This window comes from Vulpes lagopus, chromosome 12 (assembly GCF_018345385.1).
Source record: "Vulpes lagopus strain Blue_001 chromosome 12, ASM1834538v1, whole genome shotgun sequence".
Taxonomy (NCBI): Eukaryota; Metazoa; Chordata; class Mammalia; order Carnivora; family Canidae; genus Vulpes; species Vulpes lagopus.
This window is the reverse complement of record NC_054835.1, coordinates 26,736,024-26,762,354: the sequence shown is the minus strand read 5'-3', so window position 1 is coordinate 26,762,354 and position 26,331 is coordinate 26,736,024. Positions and strand designations below refer to the sequence as shown.

General features: G+C 35.9%; 1 protein-coding gene across 2 annotated transcripts in view; it reads left to right on the top strand.

The window, feature by feature from the left end:
• The window catches only part of MED13 (mediator complex subunit 13), a 103,680-nt gene extending 78,476 nt beyond the window's left edge, over positions 1-25,204 (top strand). For both annotated transcript variants that reach the window (XM_041724380.1, XM_041724379.1), the window contains exons 18-30: positions 2,184-2,407; positions 4,533-4,722; positions 5,647-6,109; positions 7,677-7,896; positions 8,957-9,148; positions 9,328-9,551; positions 11,888-12,030; positions 12,736-12,894; positions 12,983-13,168; positions 15,505-15,653; positions 17,393-17,566; positions 20,139-20,239; positions 21,189-25,204. In XM_041724380.1, the coding sequence (XP_041580314.1) occupies positions 2,184-2,407; positions 4,533-4,722; positions 5,647-6,109; positions 7,677-7,896; positions 8,957-9,148; positions 9,328-9,551; positions 11,888-12,030; positions 12,736-12,894; positions 12,983-13,168; positions 15,505-15,653; positions 17,393-17,566; positions 20,139-20,239; positions 21,189-21,321 (2,558 nt within the window). In that variant the 3' untranslated portion in view covers positions 21,322-25,204. The remainder of the gene's footprint in view (positions 1-2,183; positions 2,408-4,532; positions 4,723-5,646; positions 6,110-7,676; positions 7,897-8,956; positions 9,149-9,327; positions 9,552-11,887; positions 12,031-12,735; positions 12,895-12,982; positions 13,169-15,504; positions 15,654-17,392; positions 17,567-20,138; positions 20,240-21,188) is intronic.
• Positions 25,205-26,331: the final 1,127 nt, after the last annotated feature.

Genomic DNA, 26,331 nt, shown 5'->3' with positions numbered 1-26,331 from the left:
ATGCATAGTTTTAGAATGCATTATGCACAGAAGTAGTAGATTTGCTCATATTTTCCTTTTCTTTTTTTAATGGCTAAATAATCATTAAAAAAAACTTGACATTCAGTGAAGAATGCAGGTTAACTATATTTTTACATTTTTTAAAAAACCAAAATAGACACCTGGGTGGTTCAGTGGTTGGGCGTCTGCCTTCAGCTCAGGGTGTGATCTACCAGTTCTGGGATCGAGTCCGACATCAAGCTCCCTGTGTGAGGCCTGCTTCTCTCTGACTATGTCTCTGCCTCTCTCTGTGTGTCTCTCATGAGTAAAGAAATAAAATATTAAAAAAAAAAGTAGACACATACATGCACACTTCTGCCCCTTACTGACCAGTACATATAGATCTACCTTTATTTATTTACTTATTTATTTTTAAAGATTTTATTTATTTATTCATGAGAGACACAGAGAGGCAGAGACACAGGCAGAGGGAGAAGCAGGCTCCATGCAGAGACCCCGACGTGGGACTCGATCCCAAGTCTCCAGGATCATGCCTTGGGCTGAAGGCGGCACTAAACCACTGAGCCACCAGGCTGGCTGTCCTATCTACCTTTATTTTTAATGGGTTCACATATTTCATCGTTCTTTATGTATGGTGATATTTTACCAATCGATTTACCAGTGTTTATGGACATATTGTTTCTGTCATCATCATCACAACTGTTTTTCTATATTGCATACATTCCTGGCTTAAAGGATGTATGCTTTTGTTGTGTGTTTGTTTGTTTGTTTGTTTATTTTATTATTATTTTTTTTAGTGCTGCCAAATTACTCTCTATATAACAGTTTAAACTCCCATCAGCAAAATGCCTTTTTCCCCAAATCCTTGCCAGTAGGTGCTGAGTGAATGGGTGGAAATGGTTGTTTTATTATACTTTGAGAAATATAATAGTACAGACTGTAAGAGTAGAGTTCCTGGCCTCTAATTCCATATCTATCACTTCTTGTATGATATTGGATAAGTTGCTTAACTTTTTTTTTTAACTAAAAATTTTTATTAATCCATGAAAGATACAGAGAGAGAGGTAGAGACATAGGCAGAGGGAAAAGCAGACTCCCCGGGGATCCCAATGTGGGACTCGATCCTAGGACCTGGGATCACAACCTAAGCCAAAGGCAGGTGTTCAACCACTGAGCCACTCAGGTGTCCCAGTTGTTTAACTTCTTCATTCCTGCTTTCTCATCTCTAAAATGAGATTCATATTAGTATCTGCCTTATATGATTTTTGTGAGGATTAAATGAGTTAATATGTATAAAGATCTTTGAACAGTTCCTAGCACATAGTAAATGTTATAATTGTTCACTATTGAAATTGCTTTCTCTTAAAGAGATTGAGCACTGTTTACATATCAGATATATCTGTTTCTGTGAGTTTTGTTCATATCTTTTACCCATTTTTCTGTTAGGTTGTTGATCATTTTCTTAGGGATTTATATAAGTCACCTTTATATGGTTGGGAAATTAACCTTTTTGTCATATGCATTATAAACCTTTCTCCCAATTTGGTGTTAATTATTTGGCTTTTTTTTTTTTTTTTGGCTTTTTTATAGTGTTTTTTATGCCAAGTTTTAAAATATATATAGTCAGATTAATCTGCTTTTAAATGAGATTTTGCGTTATGCTTAGAAAGTCTTTCTCCAATCCAAAATTATAGAAAATAAAACTACCCTATGTTTTCTTTTGTACTAAGTTTTTTCATTCAACTTAATTTTTTTTTTACAGCTATGTGAAGGTATAAGTCATATGTTCCATTAAGACCATTCATTTAGCAGGGCAGCCCTGGTGGCGCAGCAGTTTGGTGCCGCCTGCAGCCTGGGGCGTGATCATGGAGTCCCGGGATCGAGTCCCACATTGGGCTCCCTGCATCGAGCCTGCTTCTCCCTCTGCCTGTGTCTCTGCCCCTCTCTCTCTCTCTGTGTCAATGAATAAATAAACAAAATCTTTAAAAAAAAAAGAAAAAGAAAAGACCATTTAGCAAATTTCTAACTGTGGAAAAGTCTCAATTATTGATTGGCTTTAGATATTTTTGTCTTGAATAAAATATTTTTAATAATAATGATTTCAGTAACTTTGACATTTAAATAAAAGGAAGACACATGACTTTTCTTAAATGTTTTTCTTAAAATATGTTTTTCTTATTTAGGAACTGATGAATCCCCTGAACCACTGCCAATCCCTACGTTTTTGTTGGGTTATGATTATGATTTTCTGGTGCTTTCTCCATTTGCACTCCCCTATTGGGAGAGACTTATGCTGGAACCCTATGGATCTCAAAGAGATATAGCCTATGTTGTATTATGTCCAGAAAATGAAGCCTTGTTAAATGGAGCCAAAAGCTTTTTTAGAGACCTCACTGCAATATATGAGGTAGGTGTTTAAAAAGAGGTAGCATTCCTATAATTGAGTCTCTTATGGCATAGGAAAAACAGGGTCACCGGAGGGGAGGACGGTAGGGGGACTGGGTAACTGGGTGATGAACATTAAGGTGGGCATGTGATGTAATGAGCATTGGGTGTTATATAAGACTGATGAACCAATGACCTCTCCCTCTGAAACCAATAAAACATTATGTTAACTAATTGAATTTAAAGAAAATTTTATAAGAGTAGCATTCAGTTGGGAGTCTGCTTTTCCATTCTCCCTCTTCCCCTCCCCCTGGCTCATGCTCACTCACTCTTTCTCTCTCTCTCTCAAATAAATAAATAAAAATCTTTAAGATATAAAAAGAGGTAGCATTTTAAAACTATAATTTGTATGTTTATGTATGAAATATACTGGAAAGTTGAATTGATTGGGATGGGTAATAATGATGTGAAACTGGTTGTGTAGTTCTCATGCTAGCCAGTGGTGTTCTTCACAGCATTTGACCCAAACTGTTCATTAGGTGTGTGTGCCATGGGTCACAGTAGAAATTGCTGTATTGAGGAAAAACCATTGAGGGCATATATATGCCACTTAGGATCATCTTTTTTTTTTTTTTAAACATCTTTTTTTTTTGAAACAAAGAGTTGCATTGTTAAATAGCCAGGAAAAAAATTACACTTAAAAAATTCTAGTTCTGATTGTCTAGGACCTCAGGTACTGACAATAGGCCTTGCTTTCATAAAGTAAGCCTGTGTTAGATTTCTCTTTGATCTGTATCATTTCTGAAATTCTGGATTGTTCTTTTAAATTCTTGACTGATCTTATAATTCTCATGTTGTGTCCATCACTGAGTGCAGTGATTACAGATTTTAAGTGGTACAGGACATCAAGTCTTAACTTACTTCATTATACTTCCTTTCCCCATAAATGCTTAGAAATCAGTCTTTAAAATTTAATTTCTTCTATAGTCTGAGTTGTTAGTTTGTGTTGGTTTAGTTCCTAATAAGTGTTCCACTTAATTACAAGGTATCTGTAGTGTATTTTGTAGAAAGAAGTATTTTCCAAAGAGTATTACTTGGAACATTAGTTCTGCAAAATCTTTTTGGAAAAAATTCCATAATTAATCAGATTTGGGGGAAATATTATGTATTATATTACTTTTTAAGAGATTTTCTATTCATACTAGTTTATTAAAACCTTTGAAAGTTTGTTGTTTTCTTTTTTAAGCCTTTGAAAATCTTAACAGTAAAGAAATCCTCTATCCAGGGATGCCTGGCTGCTCAGTCAGTGGAATGTCTCACTCTTGATCTCAGGATTGTGAGTTCGGGCCCCCACATTATGTGTGGAATGTACTTAAAAAAAAAAAAAATCCTCTGTCTAATTTTTTTAAATTTAGTGTTAGAAACTTGATATTGGGCTTCTTGTAACAAACATCAGGGGCCCACAGAATTGGAGGGAGAGCTGGCAATTACATAATATATTTATATACCAATTTTTATTTTGACTTGATTTGGATGTATGTACATATTTATGTTCACTTATATGGGTATTCTTCAAGTTTTCATTATTCAAACCACATGGTTCTTAACCTGGATGTTTTATTTCATTAGTGATAGTTTAATTTTGAAAAAAATTTAATGGATTTCTAATGTAAAAAGAAAAAGATAGGGACGCCTGAGTGCCTCAGCAGTTGAGCATCTGCCTTCAGCCCAGGGCACGATCCTGGAGTCCTGGCATCAAGTCCCACATCGGGCTCCCTGCATGGAGCCTGTTTCTCTTGTGCCTATGTCTCTGCCTCTCTCTCTGTGTCTCTCATGAATAAATCAATAAAATCTTAAAAAAAAAAAAAGGAAAAATATGTACCTTTTCATTTGATATTTTTATCCCAAATATTAATAATAAATTATAAATCTTAATTTAAATAACTTAAATGCTTAGGGCACCTGGCTGGCTCAGTTGGTAGAATGTGCAACTCTTGATCCTCGGGGTTGTGAGTTCAGCCCATGTTGGATTTAGAAATTACTTAGAAATATATCTTTTAAAAAAATAACTAAAATGCTTTATTTTATAGTGTATACTCAAATACTATAATAAAATCACTAATTCTGCTTTCTATGTATATCTATAGTCCTGTCGATTAGGTCAACATAGACCTATTTCTCGACTGTTGACAGATGGGATCATGAGAGTTGGATCTACTGCATCAAAGAAACTTTCAGAAAAGTTGGTAGCAGAATGGTTTTCTCAGGCAGCTGATGGTAACAATGAAGCATTTTCTAAACTCAAGCTTTATGCACAAGTCTGCAGATATGACCTAGGTATTAAATTTGTATTTCTTTTATAAGACCAATGGTAGCAAAGTATAGCTCAAGGTATCTGTTGTTTTTGTAAATAAAATTTTACTGGAACCCAGCCCTGTTCATATATTTCTTACTGTCTGTGGCTGCTTTTGTGCTACAAGATCAGAACAATAGTTGAGACAGAGATGATGTGGCCCAGAAAACCCAAAATATTTACTGACTCTCAACAGAAAAAGTTTGCTGATCCCTAAAATAGGAATCCCATCAGATAAGAAATTTGGGGTATAAAAATTGGCTTTGCTTCTGTAGGATCTGATGAATTTGTGTTTTTATTTAAGCTTATTAACATTAAAATTCTTGAATTATTAATAGTTCAGAGATAACTTGTAGTTACCTCTCTGTAATAGCAAGAAACAGTTCTTTGTTGGAACTAAGAAAATGATTATTTTAGACTTGCTTTTAACACCCTTGAATTAACACTGGATTAATTATCAATGGACTTCAGACTTAATCCAAAGAAACACAGAACCAAAATATTGACCCTCATTAGGCATCCCTATAATAAACCCATGGTAGATTTTTCCATTTTATATCTAGTTAGCTCTTAGTTTAATCAGGATTTATTCAACTTACGATTTAGGAACCGTTTCAGTGGTTTGATGAAAATTTTCTAGATATTATTTTCATTTAATTAATTATGTCTAGTAAATATAATTTTGTTATGCTTCCATGGGAACCATTTATTTTTTATGAAAATGCTGGTTTATTTTTTCAATTCCATTTCTTCAGTTCTGGGGGAAATGAAAAGCTTGTATCTGTTACAACTGTTAGCATGCAACTAATTACGAAAAGCATCAACTACATCGTTATTCACACAGTAGGATAAAAAAAGAACCAATCAGTGAAATAATTAAATATCCTGCCTGTTTTTATTATCTTTAGGTCCTTATCTTGCTTCCCAGCCTTTGGACAGCTCTCTACTTTCCCAGCCAAATTTAGTTGCCCCTGCAAGTCAGTCGTTGATTACTTCACCTCAGATGACAAATACTGGAAATGCTAATACTCCATCTGCCACCCTAGCGTCTGCAGCAAGCAGTACTATAACAGTGACTTCAGGTGTTGCCATGTCTTCTTCAGTTGCCACAGCTAATTCAACTTTGACCACAACTTCAACTTCATCTTCATCATCCTCCAACTTGAATAGTGGAGTATCATCAAATAAACTACCCTCATTTCCACCCTTTGGCAGTATGAACAGTAGTGCTACAGGATCCATGTCTACACAAGGGAATACAGTTCAAAATGGCCAGCTAGGAGGGCAACAGTCATCAGCTCTACAAACAGCTGGGATTTCTGGAGAATCATCTTCACTTCCTGCTCAGCCTCATCCTGATGTGTCTGAAAGGTACTTTTGAATATACTATTCTTTGCAGAAGATAATCCTTGTGAATGAACACAGAGAGTTTTTTGGTCTTATCCTTGAAATTGTAGTTTTTGTAATGTTGATTATCTTTAAAATTTTAGTGCAGATTCTTCATAAAGTCTTTAACATAGAATCCTAAAATCTCAGTGTGACAGTTAAGACCTTAAAAACCATTTAGTTCAATTATCCTGTGATGTTTGAATCTTTTCTGTGACATAACTGTTACGTAGTTTTGTCTTTTGCAAATCACTCCAGTGATTTAGAAGTCACTATTGAACCAGTCTTTTCAGATCTTATTAAGAGCCATACTGAGATTTGACTCTTCAGCTCTGCCATTTACTGGCTATGTGACTTTAGGAAAATTGTCTGACTTTTCTGAGCATGTTATGTATAAAATGGGAGCAGTAGGATATAATGTACACTAAGTACTTTATGCAGTGCTTCCAAACACATAAGTTATATATAATGACAGCAATGATGACTGCAGCTCTTTTCCTTGAAGGTATTGAGTGAGCTTCTCTTTTGATTTATTGGTTAGGTTATCATGAGCTTGTTAATATCTTTCAGCTACCCAGATGCATTTTGCTCAAAGTTAAACTCATTTTATGTGAGTAAAAACAAACTATTATTTACCCTGATTGATCCATTCATCTTGAACATCTAAGTAGATTTGAGGTTTTAAAAAAATTGTATCACCGGGACGCCTGGGTGGTTCATCGGTTAAGTGTGTCTGCCTTCGACTCAGGGTGTGATCCTGGGGTCCGAAGATCGAGTCCCACATCGGGTTCCCTGCATGGAGCCTGCTTCTCCCTCTATCTATGTCTCTGCCCCCCTCTCTCTCTCTCTGTGTCTCTCATGAATAAATAAATAAAACCTTTAAAAAAATTGTATCACCATCAACGAATGAAGCTTGTGCACTATTAAAGTTATGAACCATGAAATGAAATAGGCTAAAAATGTAGTAGAACATTGACTAAGGGGCAGCTGGGTGGCTCAGCAGTTTAGTGCCGCCTTCAGCCCAAGGCCTGATCCTGGAGACCCAGGATTGAGTCCGTCAGGCTCCCTGCATGGAGCCTGCTTCTCCCTCTACCTGTGTCTCTGCCTCTCTCTCTTTCTCTCTGTGTCTCTCATGAATAAATAAATAAAATCTTAAAAAAAAAAAATTAAGCCTGAAAACTTATCATCTTTCTGGTTTAGCTGTGCTTTGTGATTTTTAGCAGCTCAGTTAACTATCTTTGTTTTAGTTTATGACTTAAGCACTATGCTCTCTGTGGATATTCTGTGGTTTTAAAAATTCTATTCCCTTTTTTAATGCAAGACCTCTTAATGTAAGGGTGTTTGTATACCATGAAAATGTGTGTATAATGTTTACTCTCCTCTTTGGAGAGAAAGAGATGCCCCGTAACTTTCAGAGAACCTCTCTTGACACCCCACACCAGAAAAAGGGGAGAGGTTTTCAAGAACTTGCTTTGTGAAAGGTACCATACCTCAAAGAAGGTATGGTACAACATTTTTTCCCCTAACTGTATATTTCTATCTTAAATTTTAGCACGATGGATCGGGATAAAGTGGGTATCCCCACAGATGGTGATTCACATGCAATCACTTATCCACCTGCAATTGTTGTTTATATAATTGATCCTTTTACCTATGAAAATAAAGATGAGAGCACTAATTCTTCTAATGTATGGACTTTGGGGCTACTTCGATGCTTTCTGGAAATGGTCCAGACTCTTCCTCCTCATATTAAGAGTACTGTTTCTGTGCAGGTAAGAATGATAACTTTTGCAAGTTAAATTTACGTAAAACAGTCTGATGTAGACAGAAGTTTCAAAAATCTACAAGTTTATTTTTTTAAAAGCCAGATTCTTAATATATTTTACATTTTACTTTTAAGTGATACTATAATAGAACTGTTAGGGATTTTATAAAAGGTAAACTTTATTATCATACCACAATAATAGTGGAGAATAAAAAGACTGCATTTAAGTACATTACGTATTTCTCGTGCTATTTTTATGAGCCAGTTTTTAAATTCATAAACTTAAATAGAAGACTAGAGCATGGATCTTTATAAACTATAGTTCTAAATAAGATAGATTACAAGTAAAAATAGAAATTAATGATATTAGAGGTGCCTGGGTAGCTCAGTTAGTTAAGCATCTGAATCTTGATCTTAGCTCAGGTGTTGATCCCAGGGTCATGAGTTCAAGCCCTGCTTTGGGCTCTACACTGGGCATGGAGCCTACATTTTAAAGGGGATGGGGGCCTAGGGCTCAGTTGGTTAAGTGCCTGACTCTTGATTTCAGCTCAGGTTATGATCTCAGGGTCCTGGGGTTGGGCCCCATTTGGGCTCCATGCTCAGCGGGGAATCTTCTTGATCAAGAAGATTGAATCTTGAATTTTCTTGATCTCTTGATCTCTCTAAGATCAAGAGTTTCTTTCAGTCTCCCTTTGCCCCTCCCCCTGCTTGCACTTGCATTCTCGCTCTCTTTCAAAGTAAATAACTCTTAAAAAAATAAAAAAAATTTTAAAAAGAAAATGATACTAACTTGTTTGCGGAGATTTTTTCTTTGTAGACTATAATAGGACTAATCAATGGCAATATTTATGTAACTGATGTGTAAAAATTTTGAAAGGTTTTTACATAACCTGTTAGTAAAATTGATTCTTTAAAAACTTACATAATAAGAAAATATAATTCTTTAGAATATAATTTTGATAACTTTTAAGTTTTCTAGTAAATGTTTTTAGAGTTTTAGACCTACGATTCTTTTTATTTTTATTTTTGAATGTTTAACCTTTATAATATTTGCCTATAATTCTTAGATTGTTCCTTGTCAGTACCTGTTGCAACCTGTGAAACACGAAGATAGACAAATCTATACCCAGCATTTAAAATCCCTGGCTTTTTCGGCCTTTACCCAGTGTCGGCGACCACTTCCAACATCAACTAATGTGAAAACATTGACTGGCTTTGGTCCAGGTTTAGCCATGGAAACTGCTCTTAAAAGTCCTGATGTAAGTATGTTTTCTATGACCAAAGTTATTGAATGACTAAACATTTTTTTATTTTATACAAAACTAAGTGCAATTCTCTGTTTAATTCTCACTTTCTAATTATAATTGGGTGGAGATTTTCAATAAAGATTTTTCTATGATTGTATAGTACCATAGTACCTTAATTTTTTGTTTTACAGAGACCAGAGTGTATTCGACTTTATACACCTCCTTTTATTCTGGCTCCAGTGAAGGATAAACAGACAGAGCTAGGAGAAACATTTGGAGAAGCTGGACAGAAATACAATGTTCTTTTCGTGGGCTACTGTTTATCACATGATCAAAGATGGATTCTTGCATCTTGCACAGATCTATATGGAGAACTTTTAGAAACTTGTATCATTAACATCGATGTCCCAAATAGGTACTTGTGTTTCCTTAAGTGTATCATTATATCATCCATTTAAAAAATGAATAGAAAAACTGTTTGGAAGGTTACGTACATTGGGTTTTGGGATTGTGGGTGCTTTTCACTTTTTTGGGTAGTGAATATATTGTATAATTAGAATTAGAAATAATTTTGATTGATCTCTGTTACACAGACAAAAGAGATTAAGGTCCCTAAATTCTATATAATAAAACTTGAGGCAATGATTTCAGCCTAAGAAGTTTTAAAGAATGGAATGAGAGAGCCCTTTGTAATTAAAAAATCTAGTAGAGTATTCTATAACATTTAACTTCTCTCAAGTACCATCTAAAATATAGTCCCTAATTAACTGAGTTTACTTCTTTACTAAAATTGTTGCCTGAAAATTTTACCTTTTAAATGGAATGTCTTCTGAAAATGGTGGCCTAATTATTAGAATTCTTCTTTGTAGTAATTAGGTATCATGCCCAGTTTTTTATGAAGGCTAATAAATCACAACAGGTAAGCCTCATATTAAGTTATAACCTAATAGACACTTTTAGTAACATGTTTCAAGAATAGTGAACATGGCCTAAGATTAGAACCTGAAAGGCAAGTCCATGAAGTAATTTTCCATTTTGAGGTTTGGCTCTATCCTTTATTTTTTTTTTTTTTATTATATAAAAGTCAGTTTCTTCAGTTCAGAAATTGAATATATGCAGAGGGATCCCTGGGTGGCGCAGCGGTTTGGCGCCTGCCTTTGGCCCAGGGCGCGATCCTGGAGACCCGGGATCGAATCCCACGTCGGGCTCCCGGTGCATGGAGCCTGCTTCTCCCTCTGCCTGTGTCTCTGCCTCTCTCTCTCTCTCTCTCTCTCTCTGTGACTATCATAAATTAAAAAAATTAAAAAAAATGAATATATGCAGAAATGTTTAATGAATATTTGGTTATAGTGGTGCTAAAGAAGCGAAATATAGAAACATTAATTTTATTGGTTATAAAGATTTATTGACCATTTTTAATATACCTTATTTCCTTGACACAATTTTGATTTTTTAAAAAATGGTCATTGAGTGAGCTTTGGGAATAGTATGCTTATCTGAGAAAGAGTAGGGAAAGAATTACCTTTCAACACAAAGATGATATTGCCATTTTACTGAAAGTAGAAGTAAGATAATGGTTAAAAGGTCCAGTTCTATAGAGTTGAGATCTGGGTTCAAATCCCAACTTTGCTACTTACTGGGTATGTGATCTTGAGAAAATTACTTTAGCCAACTGAGCTTCAGCTTACTTCTCTGTAAAGTTGGGAAAATAACTGCTTCATACAGTTTGTTACATTGAAAATGAGGTATTATGTAAATTGGGTATAATGCTTGCAGTGTATTAAGTACTCAGTAAATCATAGCTACCATTTGCTCAGCCACAGAGTGCTTATGTTATGTACTTGATTAGTAAAGGACATGCATGCAGAAAACACAACTGTTGTTTGGCCTGAGAAGTGTAGTGTGGTGTTTTTTTGTTTTGTTTTTTTTTTCAATATTTGCTTATTTGAGAGAGAGCGGCACACAGAGCGAGAAGCAGACTCCCCACTGAGCAGAGAGCCTGACGTAGGGCTCAAGCCCAAGAACCTGAGATCATGACCTGAGCCGAAGGCAGGCACTTAACTAACTGAGCCACGCATGTGCCCCTGTTTGATATTCTTTAACTTAAAGTATGGAGCAGGGGTTGGCACACCACAACCAGTGGGCCAAATCTGACTACATGCATTTGTTTAAGTGTCACCTATGGCTACTTTCATATTGTAGCAGCAGAATTATTGTTGCATCAGAATATTGATGGCCTACAAAGCTTAATATATTGGCCTTTTATTCTTTTTTTTTTTTTTAATTTTTATTTATTTATGATAGTCACAGAGAGAGAGAGAGAGAGGCAGAGACACAGGCGGAGGGAGAAGCAGGCTCCATGCACCGGGAGCCCGATGTGGGATTCGATCCCGGGTCTCCAGGATCGCGCCCTGGGCCAAAGACAGGCGCCAAACCGCTGCGCCACCCAGGGATCCCTATATTGGCCTTTTAAAGAAAAAATTTGTCATTTTCTGGTGTAGAACAGTGTTTCTGATGAATTTTGGTGGTTCATGGTTAGTTTTTCATTTTAATCTGCTTTAATGTGTTATATGAAAAGCACAAAGCAGCATGGCAAACCTATGACTTTATGTATATCTTTGGTTAGGACTTAATGTAAAAAATATCAAGCATTAAAATTAAAGGACTAGTTTTTCACAAATTTGAGGTCTTTTAAAATGTTGTCATATGAATTTTAGAAATATTTAATTGTTTCTTTATTCTGTACAACAGGGCTCGCCGGAAAAAAGGATCTGCTAGGAGGTTTGGTCTACAGAAACTTTGGGAGTGGTGCTTAGGACTTGTACAAATGAGTTCATTACCATGGAGGGTTGTAATTGGCCGTTTAGGAAGGATTGGTCATGGAGAATTGAAAGGTAAAATTGTGCTTTGATTGTTAAGAACTTAAATTTCCGTTTTATGTTAATTAATATACTGTGAAACCACATCTAGGTGTATGTACTGAATAAAACGCAGAGATTATAAAAACTAATTGTTCTGTCTTCAAAGAGGAATCACATATGTCTAGGTCACAATTGGCCTAATTCCAATTTTAAAAGGACATTTTTCTATATTTTGACTTTAATACCAGTGTTATTACTATTAATTACTTTTTGTCTTCCATTTTTTCCTCTTTCTGCTTATTATTCAGCTCATCCCCTGTTTAGCAGGTACTAATTAATGTTGACATACATTAAAGTTAGGGAGATATAAAGGATGTTGTGTAACATCCGCAATAAGAGATTTTTGGCTTGGGATGCCTGGGTGGCTCAGCGGTTGGGCGTCTGCCTTCGGCCCAGGGAGTGATCCTGGAGTTCTGGGATCGAGTCCCACGTCGGGCTCCCTGCATGGAGCCTGCTTCTCTCTCTGCCTGTGTCTCTGCCTCTCTCTCTCTCTCTCTCTCTCTCTGTGTCTCATGAATAAATAAATAAAATCTTTTTTAAAAAGAGATATTTCGGCTTATTAAAATGGACTTCTATTTGCTGAATTCACTAATTTTAAAACTATTATGTTTTAACTTTGGTTAACAATGCTTTTACTTTGTGGGTTTTTTTGTTTGTTTTAACTATTGATACCCACAGATTGGAGCAGTTTGCTGAGTCGTCGAAACTTGCAGTCTCTAAGTAAAAGGCTCAAAGACATGTGTAGAATGTGTGGTATATCTGCTGCAGACTCTCCCAGCATTCTCAGTGCTTGCTTGGTAGCAATGGAACCCCAAGGCTCTTTTGTTATAATGCCAGGTTAGCTATCCTTAGTTTATATCAGATTTACTTCTTCATGCACTTGTGGTTCTAAGTATTATATGAGATTGATTCTCTTTATTTTCAGATTCTGTATCAACTGGTTCTGTATTTGGAAGAAGCACCACCCTAAACATGCAGACATCTCAGCTAAATACCCCACAAGATACATCATGTACTCATATACTTGTGTTCCCTACTTCTGCTTCTGTGCAAGTAGCTTCAGCTACTTACACCACTGAAAATTTGGACTTAGCTTTTAATCCCAACAATGGTAGGTGAATTGTTCTTTAAAGGTTTGCAAATACTAAGTAAGTCTTGATGATTGTGGCTGATTTTAGGCTGAAGAGTGCTTCCCCAAACCTATCTGTATCCAGTAAATGTTTCTGAAACCTATGAATGTTAACCTTAGTTGACCAAAGACTTTGCATATGTGATTACGTTAAAGATCATGAGTTGGAGAGGTTATCCTGGGTTATGCAGACGGGTCCTAAAAGTAATCACGTGTGTCCTTATAAGAGGGAGGCAGAGGGAAATTTGATAATGTATGCACAAAAGAGGAGAAGGTCATGTGATGGAAACAGAGGGAAGGAAAGTCAGAAATGGTGTTATGCTGCTGACTTTGAAGGTGGAAGAAGGGGCCATGAACCAAGGGATGCAAGGAATGTAGTTCTAGATTCTGGAAAAGAGAAGAAAACAGATTTACCACAGAACCTCCAGAAAGAGCATAAGCCTTCTGGTGCCTGATTTTGACCTAATGACCAGTAGTTTGATTTCAGCCCAGTAAAATTGATTTTGGACTTCTGGCCCCCAGAACTATAGAGAATGAAGGTGTGTTGTTTTAAGTCAACAAGATTGTGGTAATTGACTAAAGAGGCAGTAGGAAACTAATACAGTCATTATTCTACCTTACTGATATTGGAACTAATATTTATCTCATAAATATTTACTTATTTTAGGGACACCTGGGTGGCTCAGTGGTTGTCTCCCTTCAGCTCAGGGCATCATCCCGGGGTCCTGGGATCGAGTCCCACGTCGGGCTTTCCGCATGGGGCCTGCTTCTCCCTCTGCCTGTGTCTCTGCCTCTTTCTCTGTGTCTCTCATGAATAAAGAAATAACATCTTTTAAAAAAAAATTTACTAAAAAAAAAAAAAATTTACTTATTTTAAAAGGCAAAATTTATCATAAAATGCATAGGTTTTTTTGCCTGTGCTGCTACTTGTACATAGACCATAGACTTTGCAGCACTTTTTATATTCCTTCTAAATTGATTTGTCAAGGGCAGCCCCGGTGGCGCAGTGGTTTAGCGCCGCCTGCAGCCTGGAGTGTGATCCTGGAGATCCAGGATCGAGTCCTACGTTGGGCTCCCTGCATGGGGCCTGCTTCTCCCTCTGCCTCTCTCTCTCTTTCTCTCTCCCCCCCTGCCCCGTGTGTCTCTCTGAATAAATAAAATCTTTAAAAAAAAAATAAATTGATTTGTCAAAATAATTTATATAAACTGCCATGCTAGAGAATAACGCCGGTAGATAAGTTTATAGATTACAATTTAGTAGAAGAGAATAAGTGATACTCCATTTAGAAAATTGCACATTTCTAAAAGTCACAAGTAATGGGCGCCTGGGTTGTTCAGTCAGTTGAGTGTCCTGCTCCTGATTTCGGCTTAGGTCCTGATCTCAATGTCTTGGGATTAAGCACCATGTCAGGCTCTGCGCTCAGCATGGAGTCTGCTAGGGTTTCTCTTCCTTTGCTCAGATTTCCCGTGTGTGCGCTAGCGCATGCTTTCTCTCTCTGAAATAAATAAAATCTAAAAAAAAACAAAGTCACAAGGAATATATATTACTTTCTTCTTTCAGTGTGTTATATGGTAACTTGAATATTTTACATAATAGTAGAGTATTAATTGTGCATAGTCCCATTTTAAATACATTTTCATTTCTAGCATATACTATGTTTTGTATTAGTTTCCTATTGCTGCTATAGCAAACTAACACATGCTTAGTAGCTTTAAGCAACACACGTTTATTGCCTTACAGTTCTGGAGGTCAGAAGTTTAAAATCATTCTTAACTGGGCTATAGTCAATGTGTCTGCAGGGTTGCTTCTCTCTGGAAGCTCTAAGGAAGAACTGTTTCTTTGCCTTTGCTAGCTTCTAGAGACCACCTCTTGCTCATGGCCCCTTCTACCATCTTCAGCAGCAGAGGTATAGCATCATCACCTCACCATCACTGACTCTAACACTACTGCCTCCCTCTTATTAGGACCCCTGTGATTACATTGGACCCACCTGGATAATCCAGAATAATCTCCCCATCTCAAGATCCTTAGCTTGATCACATCTGCAAAGTTCTTTATGGTAACATATTCACACATTCCTGGGATTAGGATGTGGACATCTTGGGGGGAGGGCATTATTCAGACTACCACATGCTTGTTTATGTGTATAATTATTTATATGGCTCCTAGAACAATACCTGGCAGATGGTAGACATTCAGTAGATGTTAATTAAATTAACCCATTTCGGTTGAAATTCATTAATTTATTTTAACCCTCTCCTTTAAATGACCGTGGGATGTGAAAAATAGAGTATTTATTTTTCTTTTTCCTGTATAGACGGAGCAGATGGAATGGGTATCTTTGATTTGTTAGACACCGGAGATGATCTTGACCCTGATATTATTAATATTCTTCCTGCATCTCCAACGGGGTCTCCCGTACATTCTCCAGGATCTCATTACCCCCATGGAGGTGATGCTGGCAAGGTAACCCTGTTATAAAAGCTTAGTTAATCTAAATGTTGTTCATTAACTTCGTGTAATGGATAGAGAAATGAAATACTGTTTTTTCCTTGGAAATGAGCAAGAAGTGAGATTAATGGTGCATTCTTGCACTTCTGTCTACAGATGTTAGTATTTTGAATTATGCATTATAAAGAGGGTCTCTAAGTTTCTACTGTCCTTGACTTGCTATTTTCTAGATTACTTGGCTTTAGTCCTTCTTTTGTAGTTTTCCTGCCACTTTACTGTAGCTTCTGATCAGGTATAGGATCAGATTATCTGAGAATTAGTTTATGCTCTAAGAACTGCCATTCATTATCAGAGTTGTGAGGAGGAACACAATAGAAATACTGATTTTTCTCAGAAGAACAGAAGAAATGCTGACCACTCTCCTTCCCTCTGTCTTAATTTTTAGCATTTGGGAAGCAGGCTGTCTTGTCCTTCTATTTGTTTTTTTTAATTTTTTTTTTTAAATTTTTATTTATTTATGATAGTCACAGAGAGAGAGAGAGAGAGGCAGAGACACAGGCAGAGGGAGAAGCAGGCTCCATGCACCGGGAGCCTGATGTGGGATTCGATCCCGGGTCTCCAGGATCGCGCCCTGGGCCAAAGGCAAGCGCCAAACCACTGCGCCACCCAGGGATCCCTTGTCCTTCTATTTGAACTCAAAACTAACTGGGCTTGATTTGAATTACATCTTTATTTGAGTGAAACCATATATAGTGATTATTTGATTGTTATAGCATGCATATGTTTAGAAACCTGTCTTTAAAATAAGGGAGGATCTTTGTCCAGTTTTACCTTGTATCCTTTTCTTCCTTCTTTTTTTTTTAACTGAAATGAAGTGAAATTATTGGGGTACCTTGCTGGCTCAGTCAGTAAAGTATGCAACTCTTGATTTCGGGGTTTTGAGTTCCACATTGGATGTAGAGATTACATAAAAATAAAAAAATCTTGGAAAATGAGATTATTGAAAAGCTATATATATATGCACCAGTAATCTCACTACTTTAATAAAACCATTTTTACTTTTAGCAAATTACCTTCCTTTCACATATATTTATATTGCAGCTCTCAATATGTATAAATAAGTATAATCAGCTTTTTAATGTTGTTTTCCCATAATTTGTTATGTCCCAAAATACTGGACATTTAAATATTTTATTTTTATCTGTTATAGGTAATGTTGCAATGAACTTTTCCATGCATATCATTTTGCTTCTTTTTATCTATTTCCTAAACATAAATACCAAGAACTACATGGACTAATCTAAAGGATATGAGCATCACTTACTAGATGTCCCTTCACATTGCCATAATGCTTTCCAAACGCTAATAACTACATTTTATAGTATTAGATGAACAAAGTGAAATTTAAATTATCTTTTGGATTGAGGTGTGGTGGTCAAGAATTAGTTGAGGGAGTATTAGGAAATAAGTTGAAATTTCATTGAACATTTGGTTGGAACACACTGAACGTGACTCAGCATAATACTACCAACTTGTTAAACAGTTGGTATGTTAATTTCCTCATACAACCCTTAAAACTCTTTTAAAATTGTTACTAATTATGGTCTTACTAAGTACATAGCGATTGATTTTTCAATATCCTTTAATATTTTTTTAAATTGATAAAAAGAGATTGGTTGCCATAAACCATTCTGTGTATCGAGCGCCTAGGTATATCAAATGAACTAACACACTTTTAATTCTCTCTATTTAAGGGTCAGGGTACTGATCGGCTACTTTCAACAGAATCTCATGATGAAGTAACTAATATTCTTCAGCAACCATTGGCCCTCGGTTACTTTGTATCAACTGCCAAAGCGGGTCCGTTACCTGACTGGTTCTGGTCAGCATGTCCTCAAGCACAATATCAGTGTCCCCTTTTTCTTAAGGTATTTCCATTTCTATGCCAGTTCCTAAATAATGCTAATTGATGCTTAATTCCTAAGAAATATCGAGAAGTGTCTAAGGTCTTATTAAATGCACTGCGAAATATGACAAAGTCACAAAGAAGTTCTCTAATTACAAAACAGCTCTACTTTTTAAATTGATACTAAGTTTGGACATATTTCTGGGACGTTTGTTCTTATTATTTGCAGCTGCACATATGGAAATTTAGCGCTGGGTGAAACTTATATTACTTTTAATCTAACCTTTTTCATTTTCTAGGTGAGCATGTTAAAGTTCAGAAAAACTCATTTTTCCAAAGTCATAAATGGGTAGTAGACTCAGGACTGCAGTCTGGATCCTTTCATGATTGTGCTGTTCTTTGAATTACATCCTACTGCTATTATGTCACAGTATTTTGGGTTTAAAGGATTCATAGTTTTGTAAGAATATTTGATAGTAGTCCATTTACTACCTCCTTAAATTTTTTTTCTAGCTTTGTGTAAATTGCTGTGTAAAACTATTAAGTGGTTTTCAAGTACTGAGATTCTCAGATCCATAGTGACTTATTTATCAAAACAAATTCATTAGCAAGTGACATATCAAGGTTGAAATACATCATAAAATCGTAAAATGAAATGTGAAAATCCTATCCAGAGTTTGTTACTGCTGCTTCTTACTACTATTCCAAAATAGGAAATTCAGATCTGATTCATTTATTTTTATATATACGCACAGAAGTTGACTATTGTATTCCAGAAGTCAGGGTAACCTAACTTCTTGCCAACTGATTTTTACTATAGGGTAAAAGTCGGATACTGTGGTTTAGTTTCTTGGGGTTATATTTTCGTGGGTACTTGAACCAATAGGCTTGCTCTCTTTTAAGCCTGTTGCTATTAAATCTTGATACCCTTGGCCCACATATCATTGAGTCAGTGACATTTGAGACTAAGCATTGAACTTCTGTAGCACATTCATAAAGAATACAACAGCTGTTGATCTGAATTGACTATTGATGTGATAATATATTAGGAAGTGTCAGCCAAGGTAATAAAGTTTTATCATAAGATTTTTCTTCCCCTTCCAATATATGTACAGTGGTCTATACAGACCTCATTACAAGAACATATTCCCAAGTGTGTTTCTGCAAAATAGTAGTCCTTGGTGTTTCTACAAAACAAAGGGTTCTTTGGTCCTTTGGGAAGTGTTGCACATGCTTTCTACCCCCTTTTGTTGTTAAAATACATGTATGCACATTAAAGCCTCTGAAAAACAGCAGCAAATACCATTGTATACCTATTTCCCAAACTTACTTTAATACACAAGAAAGCGATTGTGTAACACCAATTAATAGTTCATGACCTTAGTGTTTCACGGAACATTTTTTTAGGAAACACCACTTTACAAAAAGTCCAAGGGACTATCCAGATTCTTTTCTACTCAATATTTATTTGCAGAGAGGATAGTGTAAAGTGGGCATTCACCCTCAGATACAGTGTAACAAGATTAGGACTTCTGGTCTGAATTACCAGGTAAGGCATAATTTACCATAATTTTGTTCACCTTTTGTTTTCATACATTCCATCTTATTTCCTGCACCATAGGCAAAAATACCACCTGATGTGTTTCTGTTTACTTGGAAAAATAATAGATTTTTACCTAGATGATTAAAAGATCTTTTTATCATAGAAATTAAATGGTGATTTCTGGTCCTGACTATATTCATTTAATTTGTAGTGATCTGCCGAGACTTTTGCTTATAACTTATAAATTAAGAGTTTATGGGCAGTTAAAAATATATATCTTTGATTATATCCTTGAATATATAACACAAGAGTTTATATACATGTTACAGTTATAGAGGAGAGATCACCTAAATATAAAATAGTACCTTTTACAGTATATGGAATGAGATCTGCTAAGAGTTTCTCCATCTTTCATAGTTTTTTTTAGCACTCCGTAAACAAAAAATGATTCGCTTTAATTGAAATTCCTTTCTTCCACTCTTCATTGTCATACCAGAATGGGTGTGGCAGTTGTCACTAAGCCTCCATTATGAAATTGCATGGGCAAAAGAAGGCACTCTATGCACTGCATTAGAGTCCTCACCGTTCCACCACAGGTAGCTTTAAAATGTATAGCTTTTGTAAGCATTATATTTGCATATGCTTACTCCTGTTACATTTTTCAGTGCTAGACCTATGTGGATGTGCATAGTCTAAAGTTCTGTGTAACCTGTAGATAGACTCTTGAGGTTTATCAGCTTAGTGCTTCCTTAAACATTGACACATCTAGGCATGTTACACTGAAAAAGTAGATAACTTTAAATGACTTTTATGTAAATTCTTTTAGGATTATTATGTGATCTTGAAAATAGAGCTAAAGAAAATAAAGTAAGATTGAATATAAGCTATGCACTTGAAAATTACTTCTGTAAGCAAGAACAAGAAGCATCTTTATAGTGGTGCCCATTCATCACATAGGTCTAAAATGTATTTCATCAAGGACGAGACCATGGGAAAATAAGGTAAAACCAACAATTTTTCCATTTGGCTGACTGATTACCTGTTTTTTTAGGCCTCTTTGCACCTCCACGTGCCTTCAGTGCAATCTGACGAGCTGCTTCACAGTAAACACTCCCACCCACTTGACTCAAATCAGACTTCAGATGTCCTCAGGTATAAATCTTTTTACTACTAAAGGTTCTTCATTGTATCTTTGAAAGAATATAATATTAGGGCACTGGGTGGCTCAGATGGTTAAGCGTCTGCCTATGACTCAGGTCATGATCCTGGCGCCCTGGGATCAAGACCCATGTCAGGCTCCCTATTCACCAAGAGGTGTGCTTCTCCTTCTCCCTCTGCCCCTCCTCCCTGCTTGTGTTCTCTCTCTCTCTCTCTCTCTCTCTCTCTCTCTCTCTCATAAATTGTTTAAAAAAAGAAAGAATGGGGATGCCTGGGTGGCTCGACGGTTGAGCGTCTGCCTTTGGCCCAGGGCATGATCCTGGAGTCCCAGGATCGAGTCCCACATCAGGCTCCCTGCATGAAGCCTGCTTCTCTCTCTGCCTATATCTCTGCCTCTCTCTTTGTGTCTCTCATGAATAAATAAAAGAAAAAAAAAGTTTTGGTTTTTGTAAAAGAAAGAATGTACCGATCCTTTTGTATTCTCACATTTGGCAGTAATTTACAGTTGTGTACCCTTGGATCTCTAGATGAATTAGGTCATTTAGAATGAGTCCTTTCGGGATCCCTGGGTGGCGCAGCGGTTTGGCGCCTGCCTTTGGCCCAGGGCGCGATCCTGGAGACCCGGGATCGAATCCCACGTCAGGTTCCCGGTGCATGGAGCCTGCTTCTCCCTCTGCCTGTATCTCTGCCTCTCTCTCTCTCTGTGACTATCATAAATAAATAAAAATTTGAAAAAAAAAAAAAAAAAAAGAATGAGTCCTTTCTAGCATGTGTAATCTACTTTTGAAAGTACTTTTTATGAAAATTAGTCTTTAATCTCCCCAAGGACTCTATTCCATACTTTCCACCATTTTTTTAAAGTGACTTTGAATCTTAGATGCCATCATTGGGAACTGCTTCCTTAATCTACAGTGAAAGTAAATACACGACTTCTACTTTTCAGGTTTGTTTTGGAACAGTACAATGCACTCTCCTGGCTAACCTGTGACCCTGCAATCCAGGACAGACGCTCATGTCTCCCAATTCATTTTGTGGTGCTGAATCAGTTATATAACTTTATCATGAATATGCTGTGATCTTCATTCGACAGAACTGTGCAAGAAAAGAACAAGGAAAAAAGATATTTCGCTGCAAGATTAAGTTATCTTCTCAGTGAAAGTCATCTGTGATGGGGTCTAATACTTATTACTTCAACAAATATTGTTTTGACTTGGGGGGAGGGGCTATAACCCTGATATTTTTCATTGACTATACTGAACTCTTTAGGATGATGACTGATCATACAAAACGTATTATAACATTTTCGTAGCAAAATTAACCTTTTTTTTCCAGTCACAGTATTTGTGAAAAGTAATGAGCCATAGTACCCAGTCATGTTAAATGAATATTAAAAGCATGGAGAGGAAACATGAGGAACAATGAATTTCAACATATGGCTTCAGAACATCAAGATGTTCTTGTATTGGATTATAGTATCTAGTATTCAAAAATGCCTGCATCTCTTATTTATTGTAAGTTTTTAAATGTATAAATTGTCTTATATTTCTTAACCTCTTTTATAAAAATTTTCCTAGAAGGTTTATACTGCCTTCTTGCTTTAAAGCAATTGGTCTAAAATATATGTAATCGTCTTAATTAAAAAGTTGCAGTAGGGTTGCTTTTAGAGTATTATTTTTTTGTAAGGGGGTGGGTGGGACAGTAAATTTGTATTGTCTCAATGTACAGTTTAATGGGGATAGAGGGGGAATAATGTCCATACCATTGTGTGTGGAGGATTTACAGCTAAGCTGTAGTTGCAGAGTACATGTACAGTAATGAAGTTCACTGTGTTTATAAATTGAAAAGGTACCGGGTCTTACAGCATTTTATATATCACACCTTTACAGAATAACATGATGGCAATATACAAGTGATATTGTTGGGTGGTTTAACTTAGAATAAAATGAGAATTCTTCAGTTATATTTTGTACTATGGTTTAGGGCTATGACTAATATTTCAGGCCATTTCCAGTGAAAGAAACTTAGTTTTACAAGAAAAACATTTGCTACTGAATGCTTAAACTAATTTTGGTGTTTAATGTTACATGCTTAAATGTTTTTGTTTTTTTTTTTTCCAGTTTTGACAGTGGCACATCTAGGCATGGGAATATTATTAATTATGAAAATTATCTTCAGGATCTGCTATGAGGTTGAAATTTAGCCCAGCTCTAGGCATTTTACAAATTATTTTAAGAACAGTCACTCTGATTGTTTGACTTTTTTTTTGTTGTTTTTTAAATTAAAGATTGGGAATGTGTGTGAGAGTATGCATATGTATGGGTGTGTGTGTGCAATCAGACTGTGGTGTATATAGATTCTCAGTGAATTCTGGTATTCAGACTCTATTCCACTAGTTAAAGAATCATTTTCTAAACTTAACCTGTTTCCTTTTGCCTTTTTTATTTATTTAATTTTCTTGGTTTGGAGATGGCAGTCCCAAACACCAGAGTCTGTACTTTTCTATAACACAGCTCAGATTAAGGCAGGGCATATGCCAAGGAGGTTCTCACCTCCCTAAAGAAGGGACTTGAATTTTAGGGACTTTAATTCACCCCTTCCTTCAATACAGCTTTCCCCCTTCTTGTTTGCACATGCCAAGAAAAATGCTTTTATGCAGGCTTTACCCCCTTAAAATGTTTCTACAGTGCTGCTCACAAGAGAGTCCAAGTTAGCCTCCTACCTATATTGCTGACTTGAATTCACAGTCACCAAGTCTACCTATCTTTCTTGGAAGCAGTGTAGCAAAATTCCGAATTTGTACAGTCACTAATTCTCCACAAGGACAAAATCAGTTGTATTTACAAAACTGTAATTCGGTATGTTTTGTTTTGTTTTTACTGAAACTTGTTTTGTAAATACTATATGCTTAGCTTAAATATCACTTTCTTATGAACAATATAACTTCTTCAAATTGTGTATATTAAACATTAGCAAGTCTTGTTTTTTCTATAAAGAACACACAACTGGTGACAAAGGTTTTCAATCACTTCTTCAAAATTATAATGCAATTCCAATGGTCAGCATTTTTGACATTAAAATTTAAAGATCACATCTCTGCATTCATTTTTAAATTATGCTAGCACACTACAGATTATGTTGGCATGTTTGTTCTGTACTTTAAAAAACTTGTCTGAGATTTGAGGGAAAGATGCTTATTTGGAATTTCTATAAAAAGTATTCTTTTTTATATACTTAGCTCAGTAGTGACTTTTAAAAATAAAAGCTATATTCTCAGTTGTTTAATATCACTAGCTTATTGTAACCACACCTCAGTTTGAAAATAGATTTTTAAAAAATTATTCCCTGACAGTTTCTTTTATATGGAGCCATTAGGAAGGAACCCAGTATAATAATTCCTTTTTATCTGGGAATCAGGGAGTAGTTCCCAAATACACAGGATTTGCTGATAGTTTTTTTTCTGCCCTTCATATATAAGTTCATACTTAAATATAAAATTATAAAATAGCCATTAGAAAAGGTCAAGAGACTTATTTCAGAAAAAAAATTAAGCCTTTTATGCAGGATGATGGATCTGACTTACTAATGTACTGTCACAGACAAGTATGGGTAGTTTTTTTTGTTTGTTTAAATGGTAAGCAAAGTAATATATACTTTATACCAGTTGGTCACCAACACCTGACTTCTTTGTTACAGTGCTAATGTCTGTTTTTTGTGCAGTTATCCATTACAAAGCAGGGTGGAAGTTCAGTATTTTGGCATTTAAAAAGATTAGTTATATAATGTCTGCTTCCAGCCAGTGAGAAACATCTAGCCATACTTTCTTATGCAAGCCATTCAGTTATCAGGACTGTGAATTAACACTGTATGAATAAATTTCTGTACACCTTATTGTTTGGCCAGAAGGCCACCAAGTGTACTTATATGTAATCCTTAAATTTTAAAGTAGCTGTAATTTTTAAATCTTTCTAAACTTTTCTTAAACCACTAAAATTAAGCTCTTACTACTTAGTCAACTATCCTCAGCTGTATTCGTACTCAATTGTCAGTATGGCACAGATTACTGTATTAAAATATTCTCCTTTCGTCTTCATATTTACCTTCTGAGGTAATTTTTTAACTTAATGTGTTACTACAAAGATTTGCAGATCTTTAATCAAGCACTATGTTAATACTGTAATATCAAAATACTATGTTGCATTATTTAAAATGTTCAAATTGAATACATTAAAAGGAAGTTTTTAAATGCTCTTGCATCATATAATTTGCTATTCATCCACTATGGCATCGCATATCAGTCTATTAATACATTTAATGTTGCATGAGTAATGTTTTGGTCTGGGTTTCCTCTTAAGATTTTAGTTTGTCTAAATTAAGGAAAAATGTTTTTGGCATACTTTTTTTTTTTTTACACCCCCCCCCCCCCCCCCAATCAGCTGGAAATCTTAACCTTCCGGTTTTTCTTGGTGTTTTAATGGGCCCAGAACTGTGGTTTAAAATTTCATATATGTGTTTTCTCTTTTGTGGAGTATTAATTAAAAAACTGGATTTGGGACCTAAAATACTCCTCAGGTTGATGTATTCATGAAGTTTTAAAATAGCTTTAGTTTTCAAAGTAAACTGGATTTGTGGACCGTAAAGTTACTGAGTTTAAACTACAAATTGTAACGTCATTACTGGACATGTCAGCATCAACTCTCTCAAAATAGCTTGGTCACTTTATGAAGGGGCGTTTTAAAGTTGTTGTTTAGCAGTGACATTTAATATGGTCCAATTGCTTTTTTTTTTTTTTAATGTGACAAAAAAAAAAAAAGAATAAGGAACAAACACTATTGCTGCCGAATGCCATAACACTGAGTTGTACAAATTGTGATTGAGGAAATGAAAAGGTTTATACTTTTTAAAAAAAAAAAAAACAAAAAACAAAACTTCAAATGGAATAAATTATTCATGAAGCCTTCATTGTGGTGTCTCATTCTGTTAAAAATATTTCTATCCTAAACACATGTAAAAATATTTTTTCATAAGTGGAAAGGGGGCTAGTAACCTAAAAATTAATTGGACTTTTAATTTCTCCATCTGAAGTATTTTATTTATTCATGTATTGATTTATTTTTAAAGATTTTATTTATTTGTTCATGAGAGACAGAGAGAGAGAGAGGCAGAGACCTAGGCATGCTCCCTGCATGGAGCCTGCTATAGGACTCGATCCTACAGGCAGCCCAGGTGGCTCAGCGGTTTAGCGCCGCCTTCAGCCCAGGGCCTGATCCTGGAGACCCAGGATCAAGTCCCATGTCAGGCTCCCTGCATGGAGCCTGCTTCTCCCTCTGCTTGTGTCTCTGCCCCTCTCTCTCTCTCTGTATGTGTCTCTCATGAATAAATAAATAAAATCTTTAAAAAAAAAAAAAAAAGGACTTGATCCTAGGACTTAATCCCGGGACTCCAGGATCACACCCTGGGCTGAAGGTAGGCGCTAAACTGCTGAGCCACCCAGATGTCCCTATATCCCTTTATTATAATATTCCATATGAAGCCTTCATAGTGTTTTTCAGTTTGTATGAATATTTGTCTCCTACAAAATAACCCCATGAGGACAGAAATTGGATGTTTAGCTTACTATTGCATCTAGAATCCAATACAACATCTAGCACATTAGTAGAGCATTGAAATATTTGAGTTGACTTCTTGTAGTAAATACCTCAAACTATGGTACTTAGTTGTAGTGTGAGATTTGCAAGTGATTTATTTTGTTAAAGACTTTATCTGAGGGGGATAGCAAGAGAGCGCAAGTAGGGGAGTAGCAGAGAGAGAGGGGAAGCAGGCTCCTGGGTGAGCAGGGAGCCCCATGTGGGGCTTGATCCCAGGACCCCTGAGATCAGTGACCCAAGCCGAAGGCAGACATTTAACTGACTGAACCACCTAGGTGCCCTGAGTTTTGCAAGTAATTTAAATGAACTTTTATAATTCTAATTACTTAGGACTATTTTCACACTATTAGAAATAGTTTAGGATCACTAGATTAGGATTCCTGTGCTCTTAGGTTTGCCATCTTCTAGCTGGTGACTACAGACAAAACATCAAAACCTCTT